This window comes from Carlito syrichta, unplaced genomic scaffold (genome assembly GCF_000164805.1).
Source record: "Carlito syrichta isolate Samal-C Ts95f unplaced genomic scaffold, Tarsius_syrichta-2.0.1 Scaffold313421, whole genome shotgun sequence".
In the NCBI taxonomy this organism is placed as follows: domain Eukaryota; kingdom Metazoa; phylum Chordata; class Mammalia; order Primates; family Tarsiidae; genus Carlito; species Carlito syrichta.
In genome coordinates, this window is record NW_007257517.1 from 176,146 (window position 1) to 200,324 (window position 24,179).

Here is a 24,179-nt window from a genome sequence, read left to right on the forward strand (position 1 = left end):
CCACTGCACTCCAGTCTGGGCGACAGAGTGAGACTACAACTCAAAAAAAAAAAAAAGAAATACATATGAATTTATATAATAAGACTATTCTATCTGGTATGAGCAAACTGGTATTTCAGATATCAACGGAAATTTAGGGAAAAGTTCACCTCTATACAAACCTAAGGCTATGAATAAATTTATCAAATTAAATTCATAGAACAGTAGTAAAATACGTTTAAAAGTTTTTTAATGTTAATCTTTTTTTAAAAAGTGGCTACACTTGTCACAAAATGCATTAGAGTCCCACAATAGCTCACAAATTGAGTTTTTTATCATCCTATTTTTATTAGTCCTATTTTTGTTTTTTTTAAATGTATCTAATGCTGAAAGTTTTTTAAGTATTAGTGTATAATATCTAATTACACTAATATTTAAAATATTAGTGTATAATATCTAATTATACATTCTTTTGTTAGGCAACTGAAAATGCTATGTGTTTCATTCTCTAGCAGCCCTATGGCTTAGAGAAATCCTAGAAGCCCTAATGAAGAGAATCAGTCACTTGCTGGGTTTGGGTAATGGATGGAGAACAAAGCAAGGGGCAGTGCACTGCTAGCTAATTAGCAGCCAGTCAGTCATCACTGACATACCCTACAATCTGGAAAATCATTACAGTTTACCATGGGCCAAGTACCAGGAAAAGATGAGACACTCCAGGAGGAGAGGGAAGGCCTGGCTGCTGTGGTACAGGAAAAAACTTTTGGGGGTGAAATAAAAGTCCTATATTTTTATTGTGGTGGCAATTACATAACTGAGTATTTGTCAAAAGTCACTGAAATGTGCATTTGAAATTACTGAATTTTGCTGTATTTAAATTATACTCTAATTTTAAAATGAAAACACTGAAGTAATTCATATAATAAACCATTATAGATAACTTTATAAACCATGTTCTACATAACTCTTGAATACTGCCATAGCTTGCTAAAGTTATATATATTTTCTACATTTTAAAAATTACTCCCGGGATTTTATAAGGATAAAATAAGAATACTCAAGAAAAAAATTAGATGTAAAAAAGTACTGACCTTAAAATATTATTCCTTACACCAAAATAGTTAAAAGAAATAAAATCAAAATACAAATAGAAATTAAAACTCTAATAGCACTCAAATATCTTAATATTTCCACTTACTAGAATGTATAAAAATGGAACATTTTCAGATGCTAGAATCTAAAAGAATATTTATATTCAGATGCTAGAATTCTAAAAGAATATATTTTAGAATATTAAAACTTTATTTAATAAAAAATTAAAGATGAACAAAAAAGAAAACAGCATGTCAGCTTTCTTCTTCAAAAAGTAATTTGACCAAATATACCTGTTCTTTTTTCTGACATCTTGCAAATTTAAGTTAGCTGATCTAAAATGTATATCTAATTAATTAAATTCCAATACAAGCCAGGTGGAGTGGTGAGTAGTCCCACCTCAGGAGGTTTGAGCAGAAGTATTGCTTGAGGCCAAGGCTGTAGTATGATATTACCACATCGGTGAAAAGCCACTGCGTGCCAGCCTAAACAATGTAAGATTCCATTTCACAAAAACAACAAAAAAAGTCCAGTTCAATTAACTAAAAATCAACAATATGCCAGAACCTGGAGCACAAATGCAAATATGAAAAATAACACTAGTCAAGATTTAAAAGTGATAGTCTCATAATGATAAGACTAGCCATTTCAAAGCAAGTTAACTTATCAAAGATTTAAATTTCAAAACAGGCAGAAGCAATGGCTCATGCCTGTGATCTCAGCACTTTGGGAGGCCAAGGGAGGAGGACCGCTTGAAACCAGGAATTCAAGTCCAGCCCAGGCAACATAGCAAGACCTCATCTCTACAAAACCATCAAAAATTTATCAGGGTGTGATGGCATGCACCTGTAGTCTCAGGTACTCAGGAGTCTGAGGCAAAAGGGTTGCCTGAGCCCAGGAAGTCAAGGCTGTAGTGTGCCAGTGCACTTTAGCCTGGGCAACAGAGTAAGACCCCAACTCAAAAAAAACCCTTTTTTTAAAAACAAAAAACTGCCCCACTGCCATCTAGTCATCTTCCTGAGAAAGGCAGATGCTGATACAAAATTAAACTCTAGATTTAAATGAGTTTTAAATCCAATAATCACAGAACAAGGAGCACAAACACCATTCTTACATCTGTAATTTCTCCAAAATTATGACAAAAGTCGTCATGTCTATTTGACGAAGAAGGTAAAAGGACACATCAAAAGGACATTCTTAGAAATTCCCAAGTCACAGTTAAAGTAGCAACTGTAACATGATTTGAACAACCCCCCATCCAACTTTGAAATTTAAATATCTCTGGAAGAGTAAGAACAGTTATTTGTGAGACTGAATACATTTTACACAGGTAAGGAAAATCAGAGATTGAGAATAAAAAGCAAGTTAGCTATTGGCACATGCTATGTCAAGAATGAACCTAAAAAAGCATTATGCTAAGGACAGAAGCCAGACACAGATGATCACATTTATAGACCAAGAAGGCAAATTACAGAGATAGAAAGTAGATTAGTGGTTACCTGGGGCAGAGGATGGGAATTAATTATAAATGGACACTGGAGACCTTATCGGGGGGCATGAAGATGTTCTAAATCTGAATTACGGTAATGGTTGCAAGAACTCAGTAAACTTAATAAAAATCATTGAACCTAAACTTGAAATGATGAATTATAAGCTATATAAAATATACGTCAATAAACCTGTTTGTTTAAATAAAAAGTTAATAAAGGATTTCTACGGAAGGATGCCAAAGGATTCACACTTATCACCAATTTGTAGTATTTATCTTATCAATGGAATAAGGGACTGCTATCTTAGGTCTTGATTCAAATAGGGAGACCTAAAATTGAATTCCAAATTCATTATTTACCCATGTGTATAAGCACTAATATAGTTAGACAAAACCATATATAAAACAGGTATAACAATCTCTCTCTCATAAGGCTGCTATGAAGATTAAGGAGATACGCATGTAAGACTCTTAGCAGTACTCCTGGCACACATATGCTATTATCACTAATATTAATTCTGAGTTATTAAAATTCTCCACACAAATTTCTCACAACCACTTATGTAAGTTGCAAAATAATTCCATTAATGAGTTTTTAAAATATAAATCATATACTGCTTCTTGGCCTTTTGGTAAAGATCAAATATAAAATATAAATTATATGTTAATAGAAATATAAGTATTATGCAATAAATATTTACAAATACACTCAGTATAAGTTGTGATTACAAAGTAAATGATGCATCCTAAATACCCTACCAAAAACTTAAATTTCAATAATTTTTTTTTTTTAATTTAGAGTCTCACTCTGTAGCCCCAGCTGGAGTGCAATGGCATGCTCACAGTCATCATAGCCTCAACCTTCTGGGCTCAGGTGTTCCTTCTGTCTCAGCCTTCTAAGTAGCTGGCAATACAGGCATACCTGACCATGCCCGGTTAAGTTTTCTGATTGGTCTCAAACCCCTGGGCTTGGGCAATCCTCTTACCTCCGCCTCCCAAAGTTCTGGGATTACAGGTGTGAGCCAACACGCCCAACAATTTCAGTAATTTATAATCAAAGAGAATATGTCTTCACATGAATAACTTTTATAATACAAAAATATTTTAATTGGAGAAACTACACAGTTCAGAATTTTATTTCCACTAAACGTTACAATGTAAAAAAAATTAAAAATAGGAATATAGCTCGATGCAAATTTTAAATATGTATATTTTTAAGTGGTTTTTAAGAGCTCTAGTATGAGTCAACCTCTATAAATTTTGAAGACTGTGTACCATTGAACCATGAACAACATGAAGGTTAGGGGTGCTGACACCCATCCAGTCAAAAATGTAGATACACCTTTTGACTCCCTAAGGCCTTAACTACTAATAGCCTACAATTGATTGAAAGTCTTAAGTATAGCATAGTTGATTAACACATAGTTTATGTTATATGCATTATATTCGGCATTTTTACAATAAAGAAAGCTAGAGAAAAGAAAATGCTATCAAGAAAACAATAAGAAAGAGAAATGTATTTATACTCATCACGTGGAAGTAGACCATCCTAAAGGTCACTGTCCTCACATTGAGTAGACTGAGGAGAAAGAAAAGGAGAGGGTGGTCCTGCTGCTGTCTCAGGAATGGCAAGGGTGGAAGAGATGGAGAAGATGGAAGGGGATTCAAGAGAGGCAAGCACACTCAGTGTAACTTTACAAAAAATACATGGTAATTTGCCTGACATTTTTGCTTTTTCATTTCTCTAAAAATGTTTCTATACAGTACCAATCCTTCTTCCACCATTTGGTTTCCTTTCAGTGCCTGTATCACAGGTTCGTGTTGTAAAATAAGTCAAAAGTAGTCTTGAATAATTGGAACCCTCTTGCCACATTGTCAATTTGTCTAATGTCAATTTGAATAGTCTTGAACAGTCTTGAATAATTGGAACCCTCCTGCCACACTGTCTAATGTCAATTTGTTTTTCATGTTGTCCTTCTCGTCATCTAGCACTGGTTTGGAAGAACTTATTTCTTTCTTACTAATAAGTGTCTTTTGTGACTTTTTTCTTCTCAGAATACGGCACTTTTCCCACATTTAAACCCTGTTCAGGCACTATTCTTTCTCAATGATTTTCTTAATGGCATCTGGGAAATTGATCTGGTGCTATTTGATCAGCAGAAGCTGTTAGAAGCTGTTGTGTCGGTTATCCTGACGTTTTTTAAGCCAAATCTGTTTCTAAAATTAGCAAACCATCCTTTGCTGTCTTTAAATTTTCCAGCTATGGTTCCTTCACTCCTGCTACTTTAAGCTGTCATATAACAAGTTTACTTTTTCTGAAATCATATTAGAGTCTATAGATATCTCTTTCTTATAGTAACCCTGAACCCACATAAAAGCTGCATTTTCAATACAAGGTAAAAAAATATTTTACAAAAAATGCAAAATTTTCTCACTTGCTGGCAGAGCTTCAGCAATGGCTTTACAAATTTCCTTTTTTTATTTTACAATGGTCCTTACAATGAATTCATATATCTTGAAATATGGGCAACTGCAGCTGCTGGCCTCAATACCACAAATATCAAACAACTCAACTTTTTCTTTTCTTTTCTTTTCTTGAATTGGAGTGCCACTCTGTCACCCAGGCTGGAATGCAGTGGCACGCTCCTGGTCACTGCAGCCTTGACCTGCTGGGCTCCAGCAATCCTTCCACCTCAGCCTTCCAAGTAGCCAGAATTACAGGTGCACACTACCACATCAGCTAATTTTTTGATTTATTGCAGAGATGAAGTCTCACCATGTTGCCCAGGCTGATCTCAAACCCAAAAGCTCAGGCAATCCTCTCACCTCAACCTCTCAAAGTGCTGGGAATACAGGCTTGAGCCACTGTGCCCAGAGAGCTTTTCTTCTGTCAACTTTTCTCTGCTTCTTAGGAGTACTTCCAGCACTGCTAGTAGCACTTGGTATGAATCCTGAGGTGTTATTCAAGGTTACAGTGTTGCACTAAATACAATAACAAGTATGTCAGAACCATGAAAGATCTTTTTTTTTTGAGTCAAGATCTCACTCTGTTGCCCAGGCTGGAGTACAGTGGACCATCACAGCTCACCACAGCCTCAACTTTCAGCGCTCAAGCAATCCTTCTGCCTCAGCCTTCCGAGTAGCTGGGACTACAGATACACACCACCACAGCTGGTTAATGTTTACTTTTATTTTTTGTAGAGATGGAAGTCTCACTAAATTGCCTAGGCTGGTCTAAAACTTCCAGCCTCAAGCAATCCTCTTACCTCAGGCTCCCAAAATGCTGGCATTACAGGCATCAGCCACCACACCCAGCGAATTGTTTTATTTTTTGTGTAAAGATGAGGTCTCATCATGCTGTCCAGGCTGGTCTTGAGCTCCTTGGCTCAAGCAATCCTCTTGCCTCGGCCACCCAATGTGCTGGGATTGCAGGTGTGAGTCACCACACCTGGCCTAGATCACTTTTTACTGTGATAATTTACTGGACAAACTGATCACGTGGAGATAACGCATATCACACAGCATTTTAAGCAGATACTTGAACCACGTACTCACAGCAATAGCAACAGGAAGTAGATACAAAATTATTACAGTTATGCAGTATGTACTACAGTTAATTTTATGCAGGCAATAATTTAATATTGCATCTTTACCTTTTTTTATATTTCCCTCAGATACAAATTGTGCAATGTATGGTCTGTAAGTTTTGACATGCATAAGTTTTGACAAATTTTAACTTTTCATGATAGATTTGTCATTTTATGGGACTAACAGAATTAATGTTAATTTGATGTAAACAGTGAGCAAATACAGTTGTTTGAAAAGTTTATTTTTATGTTTGATACCTATATGGTAGAGAATTAAATATATAACCAAAAAAATTTAACTAAGTTCTAAAACATTTTAGTGATATTTGGCTCATTGGAGGTAAAATATATTAATAGAAAATTTAAATGAGAGGAAAATACATATTTAGTGTTACATAAACCATATATTTTCACTCGAGCACAAAGCCAGGAACAAATGACACTGGCCAGACAATGTTAGAGGTAGGGGAAGGAGGGAGGAGGGATAAGAGGCGCACAACCACCCATTGGGTCCCAGGTCCACCACTAAGGGGACAGAGGGCTTGCTAGAAGCCCAAACTTCAACTGCACATATTTTACTTATAGAGCAAATCCTCATATGTACCCCACAACTCTAAAATTAAATTTAAAAAATATACTTGAAAGAATTGGCAAACCTGATTAAGGAAAATGTATCAGGTTAAAACTTTATATACAATTAGCAGTTCAATTTAGAAATAATTTTAAATAGAAAGTATAAACTATTTTACTGATTTACATAAAGTCTACATGAATCTATATAAATTACTAACTCAAACATACTAAAATTTTTTTGCAATAGCCTATGTAAAATGCCTTGTTTCAAAAGTTGTGGCTTGTAGTAAAGATGTTCTTCTTATTGTTTGAAATATACATAGCATCATATGTGTGCCTTTAAAAGCTCTGAAATGTGAAACTGTAAAATCCAAAGAAAACAGCTTGGATAATTTGAAGAAGGAAAAAATTATGAGTGGGAACAGAGTTGACATTTAATGACACAACCAGGATGCCTTACTAAAATAATCCTAACTCACTGCATGAGTTAAACAAAACTCTCAGTCTTCACACTGATTTTGACTTAATTCAATCACTACCTGCTTTATCTAGTATTTTATTGACTTCAAGCTACAATTAACTAAGCAATATCTCAACTTACTAAGTTTTTATTATTTTCAAATTCAAATTGCTCAGAGTAATTATATTAAAGATATTTTACTTTCCGTTTATTAAGAAAAATAATTTCAAGAAACTATTTCAAATAAATGTTCTTCTATAAAGTATAGCAAAAATTTTACTGAAATAATAGAGATGCAGTCTTATTTATAAAAACAAAATGCATCCAAAAAATATTAACATTTTGTGATATCATACTTTCAGTATTTAATTGTTATATTTTCTTTTGGATGTCGGCAGACATACTTTAAATCATTTTTAACAATATTCCTAGTGAGCTCTGTCTGCATATCTTTAAAATAAGCCTTAAATAGTCCACTCATTTTATATAAAACTGATACAACATCTTGAAAATCTGGGGTTTTTTATAGAAATTAAGAATTTTTCACATGGTACTGTTCATAATAAAATTATTCTAGTCTTAGAAATAATGAATAAATCAGAATATAACTGAGATAGTAGTTTTCACAAATACCTATTAAAATTGTGACATATGTCATAATTTCTTAATAGATTAGAATAAAAAAATTGTCTCAAATGTAACATGTATGTATGCAAATAAAAACTTAAATTCACCTCTCTATAACATAATAAATGACATTTGCATAACAGAGATAGGTAAAGGGAAAATTAAATGTATCAAGAGAAATTAAGAATAATAATTTAATAATGGTTTCATTTTATAGAAGAATTGTTACCAAGTCTTAACTAAAAAATTTTTCTTAATTTTCTAGATTAACAGGCAAATTTTCTCTAAAATGTGAACATTACTTTACTAATTTCACTTTAAAAGTTATACATTAATATGGAAGGCTGAGGTGGAAGGCTCGCCTAAGCCCACCAGGTCAAGGCTGCAGTGGCAGTGAGCATGCCACTGCACTCCAGCCTGGGCGACAAAGAGTGAGGCTCCAACTCAAAAAAAAAAAAGTTATACATTAATAAAGGAACAAACTTTTAACAGTTGAAGCATTTTAGATGAGTAAATGAATATCAATTTTCTGAAAGTGGTATCACTGTTAATAAAAAACTAATGGAAAAATTATCTTGCATGAATAAGCTTACTAATTAGGATAAGAATGCAAAAGATATATTCCAAATAATTAAAATAATTCTATTTTTTAGTTGCAGAAATTTCACCAAAATATTTCACATATTTAAACATTGTTTTATATATTTAAAAATTATTTCTTGACTATATTAAAAGCATTCCTTTCAACAAAAAATGCATGATTACTAACTACTGGCTTTCTTTCTTTAACTCTCTTTGAACTTAAGAAAACGTGATCCCCAAATAAAGCTACCAAATCCTGAGTGAAAATGAAAAGGACTAAAATCATTTTCTTCCAAAATGCAACTACTAGACATGTTAAGTACATTCTAAATCTATGTAGTGGGTTTACCTTTGTCAGTGGTTAAGAATATACAATAAATTTTTATTCAATAAATATTTTGTCCTTGATATTAATTTACAATTTTAAAAAAATCTTTATATTCTCTGTCAATAAAAGGCACTTGCCCTTGTAGTTCCTATTCGTATCCGAACCAGCAAAATTTAAATACCTCTAACTTGAATTAATAGTCATTACTCCAACAACAGTTATTACCATCACAAAAGATACTATGAACTAACAGACTTCAGACATTTAAAAGAGATTTTTGATGTGTCAATAAAAAACAGTACAACTTCAGATATTTTTCTATGGTTTTATATAAAACTAGAATATGAGCATAAAGCAGATACATTTGGTTTTACTCCCCACTAAGTTAATAAATGAAAAGAAACCACATTTTAACAGTTGAGACTTACCAGCATGTAGGAAGTTTCAAAAGTTTACCATAAAGAGCAGTGCTAAAAGAGGGAATAATCGGTACAGGTAAGCAGTAAGATCCACTACAATCCAACGATGTCAGTCCTGCCTGGAAACCAAATATCTAAAACAAAAAAGAAAAAGATCCAAGTGTTCACACAAAGTTTTAATAAGCACAGGATGAAATACGTCAGTTTCAATTTGCTGTATAACAGCTGCACATGAAATATGTTCCAAAGTCTTTTTCCACTTCCAAAACGATCAACATTTTCTTTTATTCAATTTGACAGTAAGTTAAAATTAAGAGATTTAAATATATGCTATTTATTCCAAATCCCTGAAAGATCACTGTTCTTTTTTTTACTAATTTTTTTACATCTCACAATTTCTGTATATAATTCTCAAGCATTGTTTTATCTGATAAAATGTATGTATTTTTCCATAAATGTAAACAGCCGAGGGCATTTTCTACATTGAAAATTATAAATTTAATAAATTTGTGCTAATATTTTATGACTAAAAGGACATTAACAAGAGCAATCTTAAAAATATATTGTGCCTTCAACTTGCATCATGCACACGCAAAAAAGTAATCAAAAAACCTTAAAATGTTACTTCGTTCTCTGTTATTTTGTGAAAAGTAATTGTAGGACTGAGATTTTATACCCCAGGAAATATGGTACATGGTGTAAATTACTCTTCATATGTTTACATTTAAATTAAAAATATTAAATTCCTGGATACTAAATTTGTCTTAACAGAAACAATATAACACCACACTTTATGTAAAACATTGCAGAGAACTGATAATATAACTGTCCAATTATTTCTAGTACATAAAAAGATAAACATCTCACAACGGCAATAATAGCACACAGGGATATAAAACAAAGAGTTATTATTTTCCAATAACATGCAAAAGCAGCTTAAACCCAACATTTATCTTTAATTATTATTTTTTATTCCTTGTGATTACAAAGCATTATAAAGACTTCCATATCTCTAAGACTGTTAAGTTCTACACTGAAATATATCTGCAATTTCTTAACTAATTCTCAAAACAAAATACTATTTAATGAGCATAAAATAATGATACATTTCTTTAAAAGTATTAAATTACTTACAAATGGTTTAAAAAACTCAAACTGACAGAGTTCAATTCTTTTTTTCTAAAATCAGTTTTCAATGACCAAAATGTTTTAAAAATAAGACATTATTGAGAATTTTCAGTGAAAATTGCGTATCAACGGACTTACTTATCTACTTACTATCAAGGAAGATAAAAGTGATGCATTCATCAGTTCCTATAACCTACTAATAGCCAACTGACAAGAAGTACATAATTGAGAAGAAAAAGAAAAAGGCATGCTTCTAACACTGAAATGATTACTTAAATCCCAAGTTAAAAAGTAAGGTATTTCACATTCATTCTTTATTGAAGAACTATTCTGAGCAACGTGTGCAAAGAACATTCTGGGCACTAGAAAATTTCAGCATTTCATATTTTCTCATAAAGGCCTAGTATTCAAGATTCTGAAATTTACAATTTTTAGTGTGACTTAATACAAAACAATTATTAAAACAATGTCCAATCTCTAAATATTTCTAGAGTTATAAAGTTAACCTTTTATCACATCACATTATCTATGTTCAGCTGTGATAACATATTAAACTCTCTCAAAGTCACTTTCTAATTTTCCATTAAATGCCCCAAATGTATAATCAGATACACTACCATTAACTGTACTCAGAAGGAAACTGGGTGTAGAGGAGATCCCCTGCTGGTTGTTTGCAGAATTGCAAAGAACTTTAGGGAAACTGCTTACTACATAAAATAAATAATATTGAAATAAATTATAGTATAAATCATACTATATTTTTTAAGTTTTTATTATATTTCTATGTTGTATAGAAATGCTTCTATGGAAAGATTCAAACAGGTAAAAACTACAATGAAAGAGTGCCTTCTAGACAAAGAAAACACCTATTATATTTTGTCAAATTATTATTAGAGTCATATTGTGCTTCCTATTATTGATCAAATCAAAAATAACTATTTCAAAATAAATTTTTTAAGCTCCCTTCTAAATTACAGCAATTAGATACATAGATTTATAATATCTATATAACCTAACAAGTTGTCAACATCACTGGACAAAGATTATAAAAACTCTGGAAAAACAAGAACTAGCACAGTATAAATTTAAGTTGCTTTCACAAAGGATAGTTTACATATTCAGAAAAGGAAAAAAAGAGCTGAATACTGCATACTAATAGTCTGAAGCAGTAAAAAGGTATGAAGCACTAAGTGTAAACTACCAACAGAAATCTTAGCTAAAGGAGATCGTAAATCTGAATAAAAGAACTTAAACATCGTTATATGAAAAGCTAAAGGTACTGCCACCTTTTAAAAAAATTCCTACTAGAAAATGATAAAAATAATACACTATTAGTATTTTACATTTTACAACACATGTTTTTGAATTAATATGTCAACAGAAGAAACTGTAATAGATTTAGAAATATTATAAAGCTACTTGCTTCTATTAGTTTTTTACCCAAAACTAATATGATAAATTAAGTTTTTAAAGTACACACTAATAGCAAATGAAAATAAAAATACACAATAATTGCGGTACAAAACAAATCACTTTTATAATGTTGCCATTACAAAAAACACAATATTATAACCAGCTTCCTAAAGATTTGTCCCTTCATTCAAGGGAAAAATAAGCATTACCTTCATGTCAAAAAATAATTTGTATACAGTAATACAAAGAAACATATAAAAACCAAAGAAAAAAGGATTATAACTACAATTGTACAGCCTCTTACAAATAAATGAACATCTTACAAAGAAAAAGTCTTCAGGGGAAAAGGACAGAATCAGAAATAACCGCAGATTTTTTTTTTTTTTTAACCACAGAATTTTAGAGCTCAAACTGCTTCGAAATTATTTAACTCAATCATCTCATTTTACAGATGAGAAAAATGAAGTCCAAAAAGGATTAGGGATATCTTCAAAATTACATATTGCTGGAACAGCAATATGATGCTTCATTAGTTTTAGCTCATCTATTAGCTCACAATTTTACCCAATCTTCCTTCCTCCTTCCATTTCCTCCTTTTCCTCTCCTAAAAAGGAATAATTGATTCTCCACTTACCCTTAAAGAAAAATAAACAATCTTTCCTATCACCATCTCCCCTATTCAACCATCAGTAAAATTACATTTCTCTCCTTTCATCAACAAATGTCTTCAATGAATAACCTGGAGCTTGCTACAATGTTTTTATCACCTACTCACTTCTTAAACTCCCAACCTAGTTTCTGTTTATGTATCCGAAATAAAAGAAAACTGTGGATAAAACTGATACTGTACTTATGTAGGGGTTGTTTTTTTTTGGTACGGAGAAAAATTAAGAAGTATTTTCTCCTGATTTTTTCTCACAACAATTTAATCAAATAAAAATATAACAATAAGTGATTTTTTTCACTACCAAAAATTTTTAAAATATGAATATTGTCATGCTGTCACCTACATTGTTCAATAAATAAAACAGTTCCAAATTCATAAAGAATGCTAGCAACTTAACCCAATTTTTAAATGAGTAAAAGATTTGAATATTATCCAAAGAAGAAATACAAACGACCAAAATACAATAAAGCACATGGAAAAAAAAATGCTTAACATCATTAGTTATTATATAAATACAAATAAAAACTGCCGTGAGATACCACTTTACAACCACCATTGCTAAATCAAAAAGATAGCCAATACAGGTGTTAGTAAGAATATGGAGAAACAGGAACCCTTACTTATTTGTGGCAAAATAATAAAATAGAATAATACCTTTAATGAAAAGTTTGGCAATTCCTAAAAATATTAAAAATTCAGTTACCATATGATCAGTCAATTCTATACCTGGGTATATATAATTCTACACCCAAGAGAAATAAAAACCTATGTTCACATAAAACTTAAACGTGAATGTTGATAGTTATATTGTTCACAAAAGCTAAAAATGGAAACAACCCCATGTCTATCAACAGAGAAATGAATAAATTGTACTGAATCCATACAACAAAAAAATTATCATTCAGATTAAAAAAAAGAAAATTTTAGGTCTTATATTTAGGTCTCTGATCCATTTTGAGTTTTTTGTTTGCTTGTGTTTTTGTTTGTTTTGGGGGGGGGTTTTGGTGACATTAGGTAAGGAACTCACTTGATTCTTTTGTATGTGGTTATCCAGTTCTCCAGGTACCATTTGCTAATAAGAATGTCCTTTCCCACTGAATAGTCTTTACAATTGTCAAGTATCATTTGACCAAGTATACAAGGGTATATTTCTGGGCTCTCTATCCTATTCCACCGGTCTATGTCTATTTTTATGCCAGTAACACACTGTTTTGATTACAGTACCCTTGTGCTAAGTTTTGAAATCAGGAAGAATGAATCTTCCAGATCTATTCTTCTTTTGTGAGAGATTTTTGGCTATTCAGGGTTCCTTGAGAGTCCATGAGTTTTAGAATAAATTTATATATTTCTAAAAAATAAATCATTGGGATTTTCATAGGGATTACACTGAATCTGTAGACTGCTTTGGTAGGTATATTCATTTTCACAATATTAAGTCTTCCATTTCACAAACATGAGATGTGTTTCCATATATTTATGACTTAATTTCTTTCAGCAGTGTTTTCTGGCTCTCATTGTAGATGGCTTTTATCTCCTTGATTAAGCTAATTCCTAAACAATAATTGTCTTAGAAAAAAACACAGGGCAAAAGCAAACTACAGTCCATAGGCCAAATCCTACACACTACTTTAAAATAAAAAAAGTAAAAGTAAAAAAAGAAAAAAAGAAAAAGGGCTTTGTAAAGACAATGAAAATAAGTACTTCTATTCTGTTTGTTTAAAAACAGTCAATTTTTAATACCTTAAACTTATATACACCTGCAGGTGATCTAATCTGGTATTACTAAATAGGTTTATTTTTATTTACAATTATACATATATATACTTAAGAACTTTAGCACACCAAACTATAAAGTAGATAGGGTCAGGAGCCTACTTGTGAAGTCCTCTAATTTTTTTTAACACATTGCATTAAATTTAGTTCTTTTTTAGTAGTTATACTTCAATTCTACTTTTTATGCTTTACTTTTGTTCATAAAACAGAATTTGATTGGGTATATGCTGTCTCTACTTCAACTACACATCTCTGCTTAGCAAAAACATTTAATACTCAACATTTGAGATTATTGATTGAAAATTCCTGTACTGAAACGCATTACTTTTTTTAAAAAATAGAAGAGCTGGGGAAAGGTTCCTATAATTCACTTTACATAACTATATAGGTATACCTCAGAGATATTGCAGGTTCAGTTCTAAGCTACCACAATATACACATATTCCATAAGATGAATCATTGGAATGTTTTGATTTTCCAGTGTTATGTTTTCATTATACTGCAGTTCATTAAGTGCACGATAACATGATGTCTAAAGACATGATCAATGTACATACCTTAAGCAAAAAGCACTTTATTCATCGGGCACAGTGGCTCACGCCTATAAACCCAGCACTATGGGAGGCACAGGCAAGAGGATTGCCTGAGTCCAGGGGTTTGAGACCAGCCTAGACAACTTGGCAAGACCTCATCTCTACAATAAATTTTTTAACAGTAGCCAGGTGTGGTGGCATGCACCTGTAGTTCCAACTACTTGGAAAGCTGAGGCAGAAGGATCACCTGAGCCCATCAGGCCAAGGCTGCAGTAGCCCTAAGCATGCCACTACACTCCATCCTGGGGCAACAGAATGATACACCAACTCAAAACAAAACAAAACATAACATAACAGTGTACTGCTAAAAAGAAATGCTAGCAACCATTTCAGCCTTCAATAAGTCAAAAGCTTTTTGCTGGCGGAGGGTATTGTCTCAATGCTGATAACTATTAACAAATCAGTGTGGTAGTTGCTGAAGGTAGGGGTAGCTGTAGTATTGGAGTCAATCCTCTCAAACCCTACTGATGCTTTATCAACTAAGTTTATGGAATATTCCAAATATTTTGTTGTCATTTTAACAATGCTCCTGCATCTTCACCTGGAACAGACTGGGGAAGGGGGGGCACACCTCATCAACAAGGGACCTGCATAATGAACATTTGTATACCTAACCCTGAGAAGAAATTATTTTCTTTGCTCATCTGTAAAAAGCAACTCCTCAATCGTTCACTTTTAGCATGAGATTGTAGCAATTCAGTCATATATTCAGGCTCCTCTTCTAATTTTAGTTATCCATTATATCTGCAATTACTGTCTCCACTGAAGTCTTGAACCCCTCAAAGTGATCTGTGAGGGTTGGAATCAACTTCTTCCGAATTCAATAAAGTTAACGGTTATTTTTATGTCCTCTCATGAATCACAAATCTTCTTAATGGCATCTGGAAAAGTGAATCCTTTCAGGATCATCATTTCTAGCTTTTGATTTAAAGTGAAAGACATTTTTTCACTTGAACTTACAGAAGCCATTGCAGGATTATTAATTGGTTTAATTTCAGTATTACTGAGTATCAGAGAATAGGGTGACCCAAAAAAGGGAAAGAGATGGAGGAACAGCCATTCAATAGTGTAGTCAGAACACACACAACATTTACCAACTAAGTTCACTATCTTAGAGGGGTGTGGTTCATGGTACCCCAAAACAGTTACAACAGAAACATCAAAGATCATTGTTTAAGATCACTATAACAGATATCATAATAAAGAAAATTTTTGAAATATTGGGAGAATTACCAAAATGTGACACAGAGATACAAAGCAAACACGTGCCGCTGAAAAAAATGGTGCCAATAACCTTGTTTGGCACTGAGTTGCCATAAACCTTCAATTTGTAGAAAAAAAAAAAAAAAATACACAATATATGTGAAGCACAATGAATAACGTATAATAAAATGTTATCAGCATATACATGTAATTAAAATAATAAAAGAGGTTTTCAATTTGTATCAAGAAATTAACATGAATTCAATAAAAACAAACGTTAAACTCTGTTTATAGAACATTATACCTCACAAAAATGTTTCCTTCAGGGAAATCATGAGTCTTTTAAAGCAACCATATTACCCTAAGTAATCTTTAACACATAATACATAAAATCTTCAAAAGTTATAACTGCCATTCACTTATAAATATCAAACTACTAATCTTAAATTATTGAAGAAAAAGCTTTAAAATAAGTATATTTTATATTATTTATTTTAATTATACAGGAATAATGAATCAATCTATCTTATACCATACCTTTTGGAATACTAATTCTTTGAAATTACAATTCAAAAAGAAAAAGAAACTTATTTGATGATCTCAAAGCCAAATACTAATAAACAAGAAAATTCACTTTTCATACCTTAAGGTAGCAGTGTACATAGCAATAATGTAGCAGATTATCAGAAGGCTGAGTAAGGCTGCTGACCACATGCACCAACTGTTCAGCATACATTGGCACGGAATGTTCCAGATTAATTTTATCCACCAATATCTGAATGGAGGGCAAAGGCCGAAGAGACTGAAAGTTTGCAGTATTCATGAAGTTACTGGAGTTCTGGAAAACAACAGTGTTCACTTTATATTTTAGGAGCAGAGCAGTAACTGAGTTGCAAAATTTCCTCTGTACAAGCTTCCAACCTGCAGTTTACAGTGATATCAAATCAATCTAGACATGATACCTTTCTACAGAACTCTCTTGCCATAACCAAATATTATCATCTTATATACTTTAAGTATCTCCCAGATTTCAAAAAATGCATATTTTTTGCAAACTTCCCTTCTAGCTAGAGCTTTTTACTTTTTCAGTCAACTAGAACAGTATCCCTACATGTCTTAGTATGATGAAGGCATTTCTTTTTTTTTTTTTTTCAGTCAGAGTCTCACTCCATTGCCCAGGCTGGAATGCAGTGGCACACTTACAGCCACCCCAGCGTCGACCTGCTGGGCTCCAGCGATTCTTTCACCTCAGACTTCCAAGTAGCCAGAACTACAGGCGCATGCTACCACGCCTAGCTAATTTTTGATTTATTGTAGAGAAGAGGGCTCACCAAGTTGCTCAGGCTGGTCTCAAACCTGTGGGTACAACCAATCCACTTGCCTTGGACTCCCAAAGTGCTGGTATTATATTATGAGCCACCGAGCCCAGCCCGAAGATACTTTTTAAAGCTCAATCATGCCAAAATATTTTCTAGATATCCGAGTCAGCCATCTTTTTTCCCCTCTTTATTCATATTTAGGTGATGAAGGAACTCGGACTAAACGACACAGAGTCAAAAATACACTTAATAAGTAAAACAGGAAGGAAAAATACTGTGCATATCCCTAGGATGTGATTATTATAAGATCTCAAAGAAAAGCCTCAGGGCCTGAACTCTAATTCTTGATATTTAGCAATATGTAGTTAGAGAAATTTCTACTGTGCTCTTTAGCCTATTTCCTACTGGGTTTTCTGAAGTCTTGCATTGCACATGGGTAGATTAGGAATTAGCCAACAATCTAAAGATTTTGTGCAGATTTAGGAGCTGACCTCTCAGTGAGGCCTCCTCACTAGTATTTTTTCCTTCAGTGGGTATACTGGAAGACAACATGGCTAACAAAAGAAACTCTGAGCTTGAGGATATCTCAGTAAAAACACAAAAACTAAAAAAAACCCAGAATATTTGCTAACTGTGGGACAACTACAAAAGATATAACATACACATAATCAGAATTCTGGAAGGAGAGGAAAGACAGAAAGGAACAGAAGAAATATCTGAAACAATAATGATAGAGAGCATCCCCAAATTAATGTCAGACACTAAACCATACACCTAAGAAGCTGAGGAAACACCATGTAATATAAATGTGGGGGGGGGACAACAAAATCTATACTTAGGCATATCATTTGCAACCTACAGAAAATAAAAGTTCTGAAAAAAGCCACAGGAAAAATATACCTTGCCTGTAAAGGAACAATGACACGAATTACATCACTCAAAGACCATTCGAGCAAGAAGAGAGTAAAACGAAATATTCAAAATATTGAGAGGGAAAAAAACCCACCACCCTAGAATTGTGTCTCATTCAATTAACTTTCAAAAGTGAAGGAGAAAAAAAAATTTTCTCAGTCAAACAAAAATGAGACAATTTGTTGCCAGCAGACTTGCCTTACTAGAAGTGTTAAATTATTTAGAGAGAAGGAAAATGGTCAAGGTCAGAATTTCATATCAACATAAAGAAACAAAGAATATCCAAGAAGGAATAAGTGAAGGTAAAATAAAAAACTTTTAATTTATCTTATTCTTAATTGGTCTAACACATAAATTTATTCAAAATAATAACAATGCATTAAATCAATATGCTTATGTATATATACATGTTCATATATATGAGAAATGAACCACAGCAATAAAACAAGGGACAGGAGGGCAAAATTAATAAATTTTTATTACGAGAAACTCACCCTATGCTTCTACACTATTGGGAGTGTAAACTAGTATAACCTCTGTGGAAAACAGTTTGGCGACTTCTAAAAGATCTAGAAATTGACCTTCCATACAACCCAACAATAACCCTCTGGGAATATACCTGGAGAAACTCAAATCATTCTACAAAATGCATGCATGTTAATTACAGCACTATTCACAATAGCAAAAATGTGGGACCAACCATGCTGACCATCAAAAGTGAACTGGATTTTTAAAAATGGGGTTCATATACACAATGGAATATTATTATACAGCCATAAATAAGGACAAGATTGTGGACTTCACAGAAACTTGAATAGATTTAGAATCTATCTATACTCAATGATCTATCACAGAAACAAAGAATTGAGTACCATATGTTCTCACTCATAAGTGGACCCTGAACATTTATCATAATACAAGAAAGGGACTGGCAGTAGCAGGACACTGTGGGGGGTGGGTACTGGGGGGGGTTGGGGAGAGGCACATAACATTAATAAGGGTACCTGATCCCAAACCAGGTGAAGGGAGGACCAATGGGAGGCCCTAATGTCACCTGTATATAGACCAGTTATGTACCTAATCCTGACTTGTACCCCACATCTTTAAAACTAAAAAAAGGAAGAAACTCATCCTACCTGTAAAGTGATGCAGCATCATCTGAAAGTATACTTGAATTAGTTGTAAACATAAAATGTAAACTCTTGGGCAAATACTAAAAAAAAGGAAGAAAAAACGTATAGGCAGGGCACAGTTGCTCATGCCTACAATCCCAGCACTTTGGGAGGCTGTGGCAGGAGAATCCACTTGTACCCAAGAGTTCAAGACTAGCCTGGACAACATAGTGAGACTTCATCTCTATAAAAATAAAAAAAGTTAGCCAGGTATGGTGGCACACGCCTGAGGCCCAGTTGCTTGGGAGCCTCAGGTGGAAAGACTGCCCAGGAGGTGAGGCTATAGCAAGGTGGGATCTAGCCACAGCAGTCCAACCTGGGTGAAAGAGCATGACTGCCTCAAAAACCAAAAAAATAAGTATAAGAAATATGCCTATAGAGGACAGAAAATAGAAAACAGAATCATAAAAAGTGCTCAAGTGAAACCACAAGAGGCAAAGAGTGAAAAACAGGAACAAAGAACAAGGTTAACTAGTAAAAAACAGTAATAAATATGGTTGATATTAGCTCAAACATTTCGATAATCACTTTACTCCAATGGTCTAAATGCACTAATTAAAAGACAGATATTATAAGAGTCAATCAAGAAGCAAGATTCAACTATATGTTGTCTATAAGAAACCCACTTTAAATAAGACATATAGATTAAAAGAAAACAGAAATATATACCATACTAAAATAAAAGAAACATAAGAAAACAAAAGAAAGTAAGAGCAGCTATGTTAATTTCAGGCAGAGCAGAAATCAGATCAAGGAAAGTTATCAGGGATAAAGAGGGTATTAAGTAGTGATATAAGAGTTAATTCTGTAAGAAGATATAACAATCTTTAACATGCCAAAAATAGTGTCAAAATACATGAAGCAAAAATAGAACTTCAAGAAAAATATAGAAGGATGTTGAGGTCTCTAGCTAAAATAGTGGAATCATCCATCAGAAATAAACAGATCCAGCAAACAGAAAATCAGTAAGGATATAATTGAATGTAATACTATCAATCAACTGGAAGTAATGGCCATCAATGGACTGCTTCATCCAGTGACAGCAGAATAAACATTCTTCTAAAGCTTACATAAAACATTCACCAAGATAGACCACAATCTAAGCCATAAAGTACACCTAAACAAAATTAAAATAAAATGGAATTAAACTAGAAATCAGTAGCAGAAACATAGCTGAAAATCACAAAATACTTGAAGATAAAACAACATACTTTAAAATAACACACAGGTCAAAAAAAATTGCAAGATAAATTAAAAATTATTTGAATTAAATTAAAATGAAAACATAACATCAAAATTTGTGGAATAAAGTGAAAACAGTACTTGGAGGAAAGTTGAGAGCACTGAGTACATATATTAGAAAGAGGAAAATCTAAAATCAATTACCTAAGCTTACAACTTAGAAAATCAGAAAAAAAAAGAAAAAATTGAATCCAAAATAAACAGAAGAAAAGAAATAATTAAAATTAAAATAGAACTCTGTGATATTGAAAACAGAAAACTAGTAAATAAAAGCAGCAAAACAATAAAAATTGGGACGTCTTTAGCCAGGCTCAGAAAAAAAAAGGCAAAAGAATACAACTTATTAATATCAGAAATGAAAGAAGAACATAACTACAAATCCCATGGACACTAAAATGATAATACACACTATAAACAACTCTATGCCCACAAATTTGACAATGTGAATGAAATGGACTTATTCCTTAAAATTCAATATTAAGAAAACAAATAACCCTATTAAAAAATGGGCAACAGGTCTAAAGAGACACCTCACCAAAGAAGATATACAGAAGGCAAAGAAGCATATGAAAAGATGTTCCACATCAATATGTCATCAGGGAAATGAAAATTAAAACAGTAAGATACCACTACACATCTACCAGAATGGTGAAGAACCAAAGCACTGACATCATGAAATGTGGAAGGGACATGGAGCAACAGGAAGACTCATTTGCAGGTAATGGAAATGGAAAATCAATCTATTTTGAAAGACAATTTGGCAGTTTCTTACAAAACTAAACATATTCTTAGTGTACAATCCAGCAATTGCACTCTTTGGTATCTACCCAATGGAAGTAAACACATGTCCACACAAAAGCCTGCACACAGAATTTTTTTTTTTTTTTTTTTGAGTTGGAATCTCACTCTGTCGCCCAGGCTGGAGTGAAGTGGCACAATTTTGGCCACTGCACCTTCGATCTTTTGGGCTCAGGTGATCCTTCTACCTCAGCCTCCCAAGAAGATGGAACTGCAGGCTTGCGCCACTATGCCTGGCTAATTTTTTTATTTATTGTAGAGATGAGGTCTCACCAAGTCGCCCAAGCTGGTCTGGAACCCCTGGGCTCAGGCAATCCTTGTCTCCACCTCCCAAAGTGCTGGGATTACAGGCATGAGCCACCGGATCCAGCAAAAAACCTACACACAGATGTTTATAGCTATTTTATTCATAACAGACAAGACTTGAGAGCCACAAAGATGTCCTTCAGTAGGTGAATGGATAAATAAACTGATACATGCACAATGAAATATTAGCACCAAAAAGAAATGAACTCTCAAGCCATGAAAAGATATTGAAGAACCTTAAATGTGTATTACTAAGTGAAAGAAGTCAGTGTGAAAGGCTACATATTGTATGATTTCAACTATATGACATCTGGAAAAGGCAAAACTATAAAGACAGTAAGAAAATTAGTGGTTGCCAGGGTCGGGGAGAGGGAGGATAAATAGGCAGAGGATTTTACGGCAGTGACACTAATCTGTGTGACACTGTTATGGTAGATACATGTCACTATACATCTGTCAAAACCTACAGAATGAAAATACCAAAAGTGAACACTAATGTAAACTACGAACTTTGGTTGTTAATGATGCATCAATGCAGGTTCAATACTTGTAATACACTCCACTGGGGTATGTTGACAATGGGGAAGGTATACATATGTAAGAGGCAGGGAATATATGAAAAATCTCTACACCTTATACTCAATTTTGATGTGGTCTTAAAATTGCTCTAAAAAATAATGTCTGCTAAAAAATTAGATGATAGCAAAAATGGAAATGATAAAAAATACTGAAATAATTTAATTGTCCCTAGTGAAATTTTCTCTAGATGACCTCTTAGCCATAATATAATTCTTAATTATGAGTGATCAATAGAGAACAAATATACAAAACGAAACTAATGCATCATAGTCAATTTCCTGCTATACCTCCTTATTTAAAGTTAGGACACTTCTATTCCTATAATCATAATAATCACATGGACATCAAAAGAAACCAAAAAAAAAAAATTAAAATAATAGATCAGGCCTTAAATAAGCTAAATGTAGAAAGCAATACACTGTATACAGACCTTAAATATTAAGCATCCTCATTAACAGCAGTAATAACTGGGTTTCTAATATGTGTAAAACGGTTTCCATGCATTGTCTCATTGAATAGTCCAAATAATACTATGAGTTACATACTTAGGAGAACTAGTCTGTGCCAGCAACCTGACAATGTCATTGAACATAATGACATGTTATGAGGCATGGCTCACCCACAGGCCTAAGCTTTGGTAGAATATCCTATGATACGCTAAGAACAGGGGAAAATAGGTGATCTCATGAGGAACTGCTGAAAGACCACCTCTCCGTCATCGACCACTTCTCCTTCATCTTCCCCACCTTAAGTGGGACTGCTATGAAACAGTTTCTCATCAGTACTCCTCATTCAAGTGAGGAAGACTGATATATGGGGCTTTCCACTTACTATCAGTAGGCTATACAACTGCCTAGTTGCAATGTGAAACTGAATCCTTGCAACAGGGTGCCCTGCTTATTGGAAGTCATTTGGCCCTTTGGTTATAGGCTGTCCTATGTGACAAAGGACATGGGGAGCTAATACCATTACTGATTTTGCTTTTGCTATCTATGTATGTAATAAACTTATCAGAATTTACCTGGACTTATTGCCCAGGCTAAATCTGTCAGCCTACTTGAAAAAGTGTAACTTCTTTGTTTCTAAGAAAAGGAAAAAAGACTTAGAGATATACAGTAATTGTCTATGGCATCATAACTAGTATATGGTCTGACTTCTAGGCCCATGTTCTTCAACATTTCCTTATACGCCCTTAGATTAAGTTTATTTTATTAAAAATAAATTTATACTTCAAATTACTTTTTAAAAATTAACATTCAGAGTTACATTGCTTTTATTTCATCACTGATAATTATATAAGCAGATACTCTTGGTTTTTTGTGGGCTTTTTTTTTTTTTTAGAGGCAAGTCTAGAGTATAATAACATGGTCATAGCTCACTGCATCCTCAATCTCCTGGGCTCAAGCAATTCTCCCACGTCAGCCTCCCAAGTAGCGAGGATTACAGGCACATGTCACCACATTTGGTTAATAGGATCTCACTATGTTGCCCAAGCTGGTCTTGAACTCCTGAGTTCAAGTGATCCTCCCACCTCATGAGCCATCATGCCTGGCTGTTGATATTATTTTCTTAAATGACAAAAAAATATCAATATATAAGGGAGAAGTAGTAAATTAAAATAAAATATACCTTTTCTCCCATAATGACAGGTAGCAAATGGTCCAGCAAGTTGAATTCAGCCATGAAAATTGTGCAAGTACATTTGAGGAGAGTAACACTTGTCTGTCGAGTGGGAATATATTCCTCTAAAGATGCCACTTCTTCAGAATTCAGTATTGTTTCATTTTCATTCTTAATATCTAAAAGGGAAATGATAAAAATTTAACCAAGAATATTTTTTTTTTTTTGAGTTGGAGTCTCACTCTCACCCAGACTGGAGTGCAGTGGCCGCTACCGGCCACCGCAGCCTCGACCTGCTGGGCTCCGGCGATCCTCCAC

At 33.3% G+C, this 24,179-nt stretch overlaps 1 protein-coding gene across 1 annotated transcript in view; it reads right to left on the minus strand.

Moving 5' to 3' along the window:
- LOC103272976 (vacuolar protein sorting-associated protein 13B-like) overlaps positions 1-24,179 on the minus strand; it is a 173,966-nt gene that overhangs the window by 98,331 nt on the left and 51,456 nt on the right. Inside the window, exons 11-13 of the mRNA XM_021718764.1 lie at positions 23,871-24,040; positions 16,557-16,751; positions 9,146-9,270 (exon numbers count right to left, since the gene is read on the minus strand). Coding sequence (XP_021574439.1) covers positions 9,146-9,270; positions 16,557-16,751; positions 23,871-24,040 — 490 coding nt within the window. The remainder of the gene's footprint in view (positions 1-9,145; positions 9,271-16,556; positions 16,752-23,870; positions 24,041-24,179) is intronic.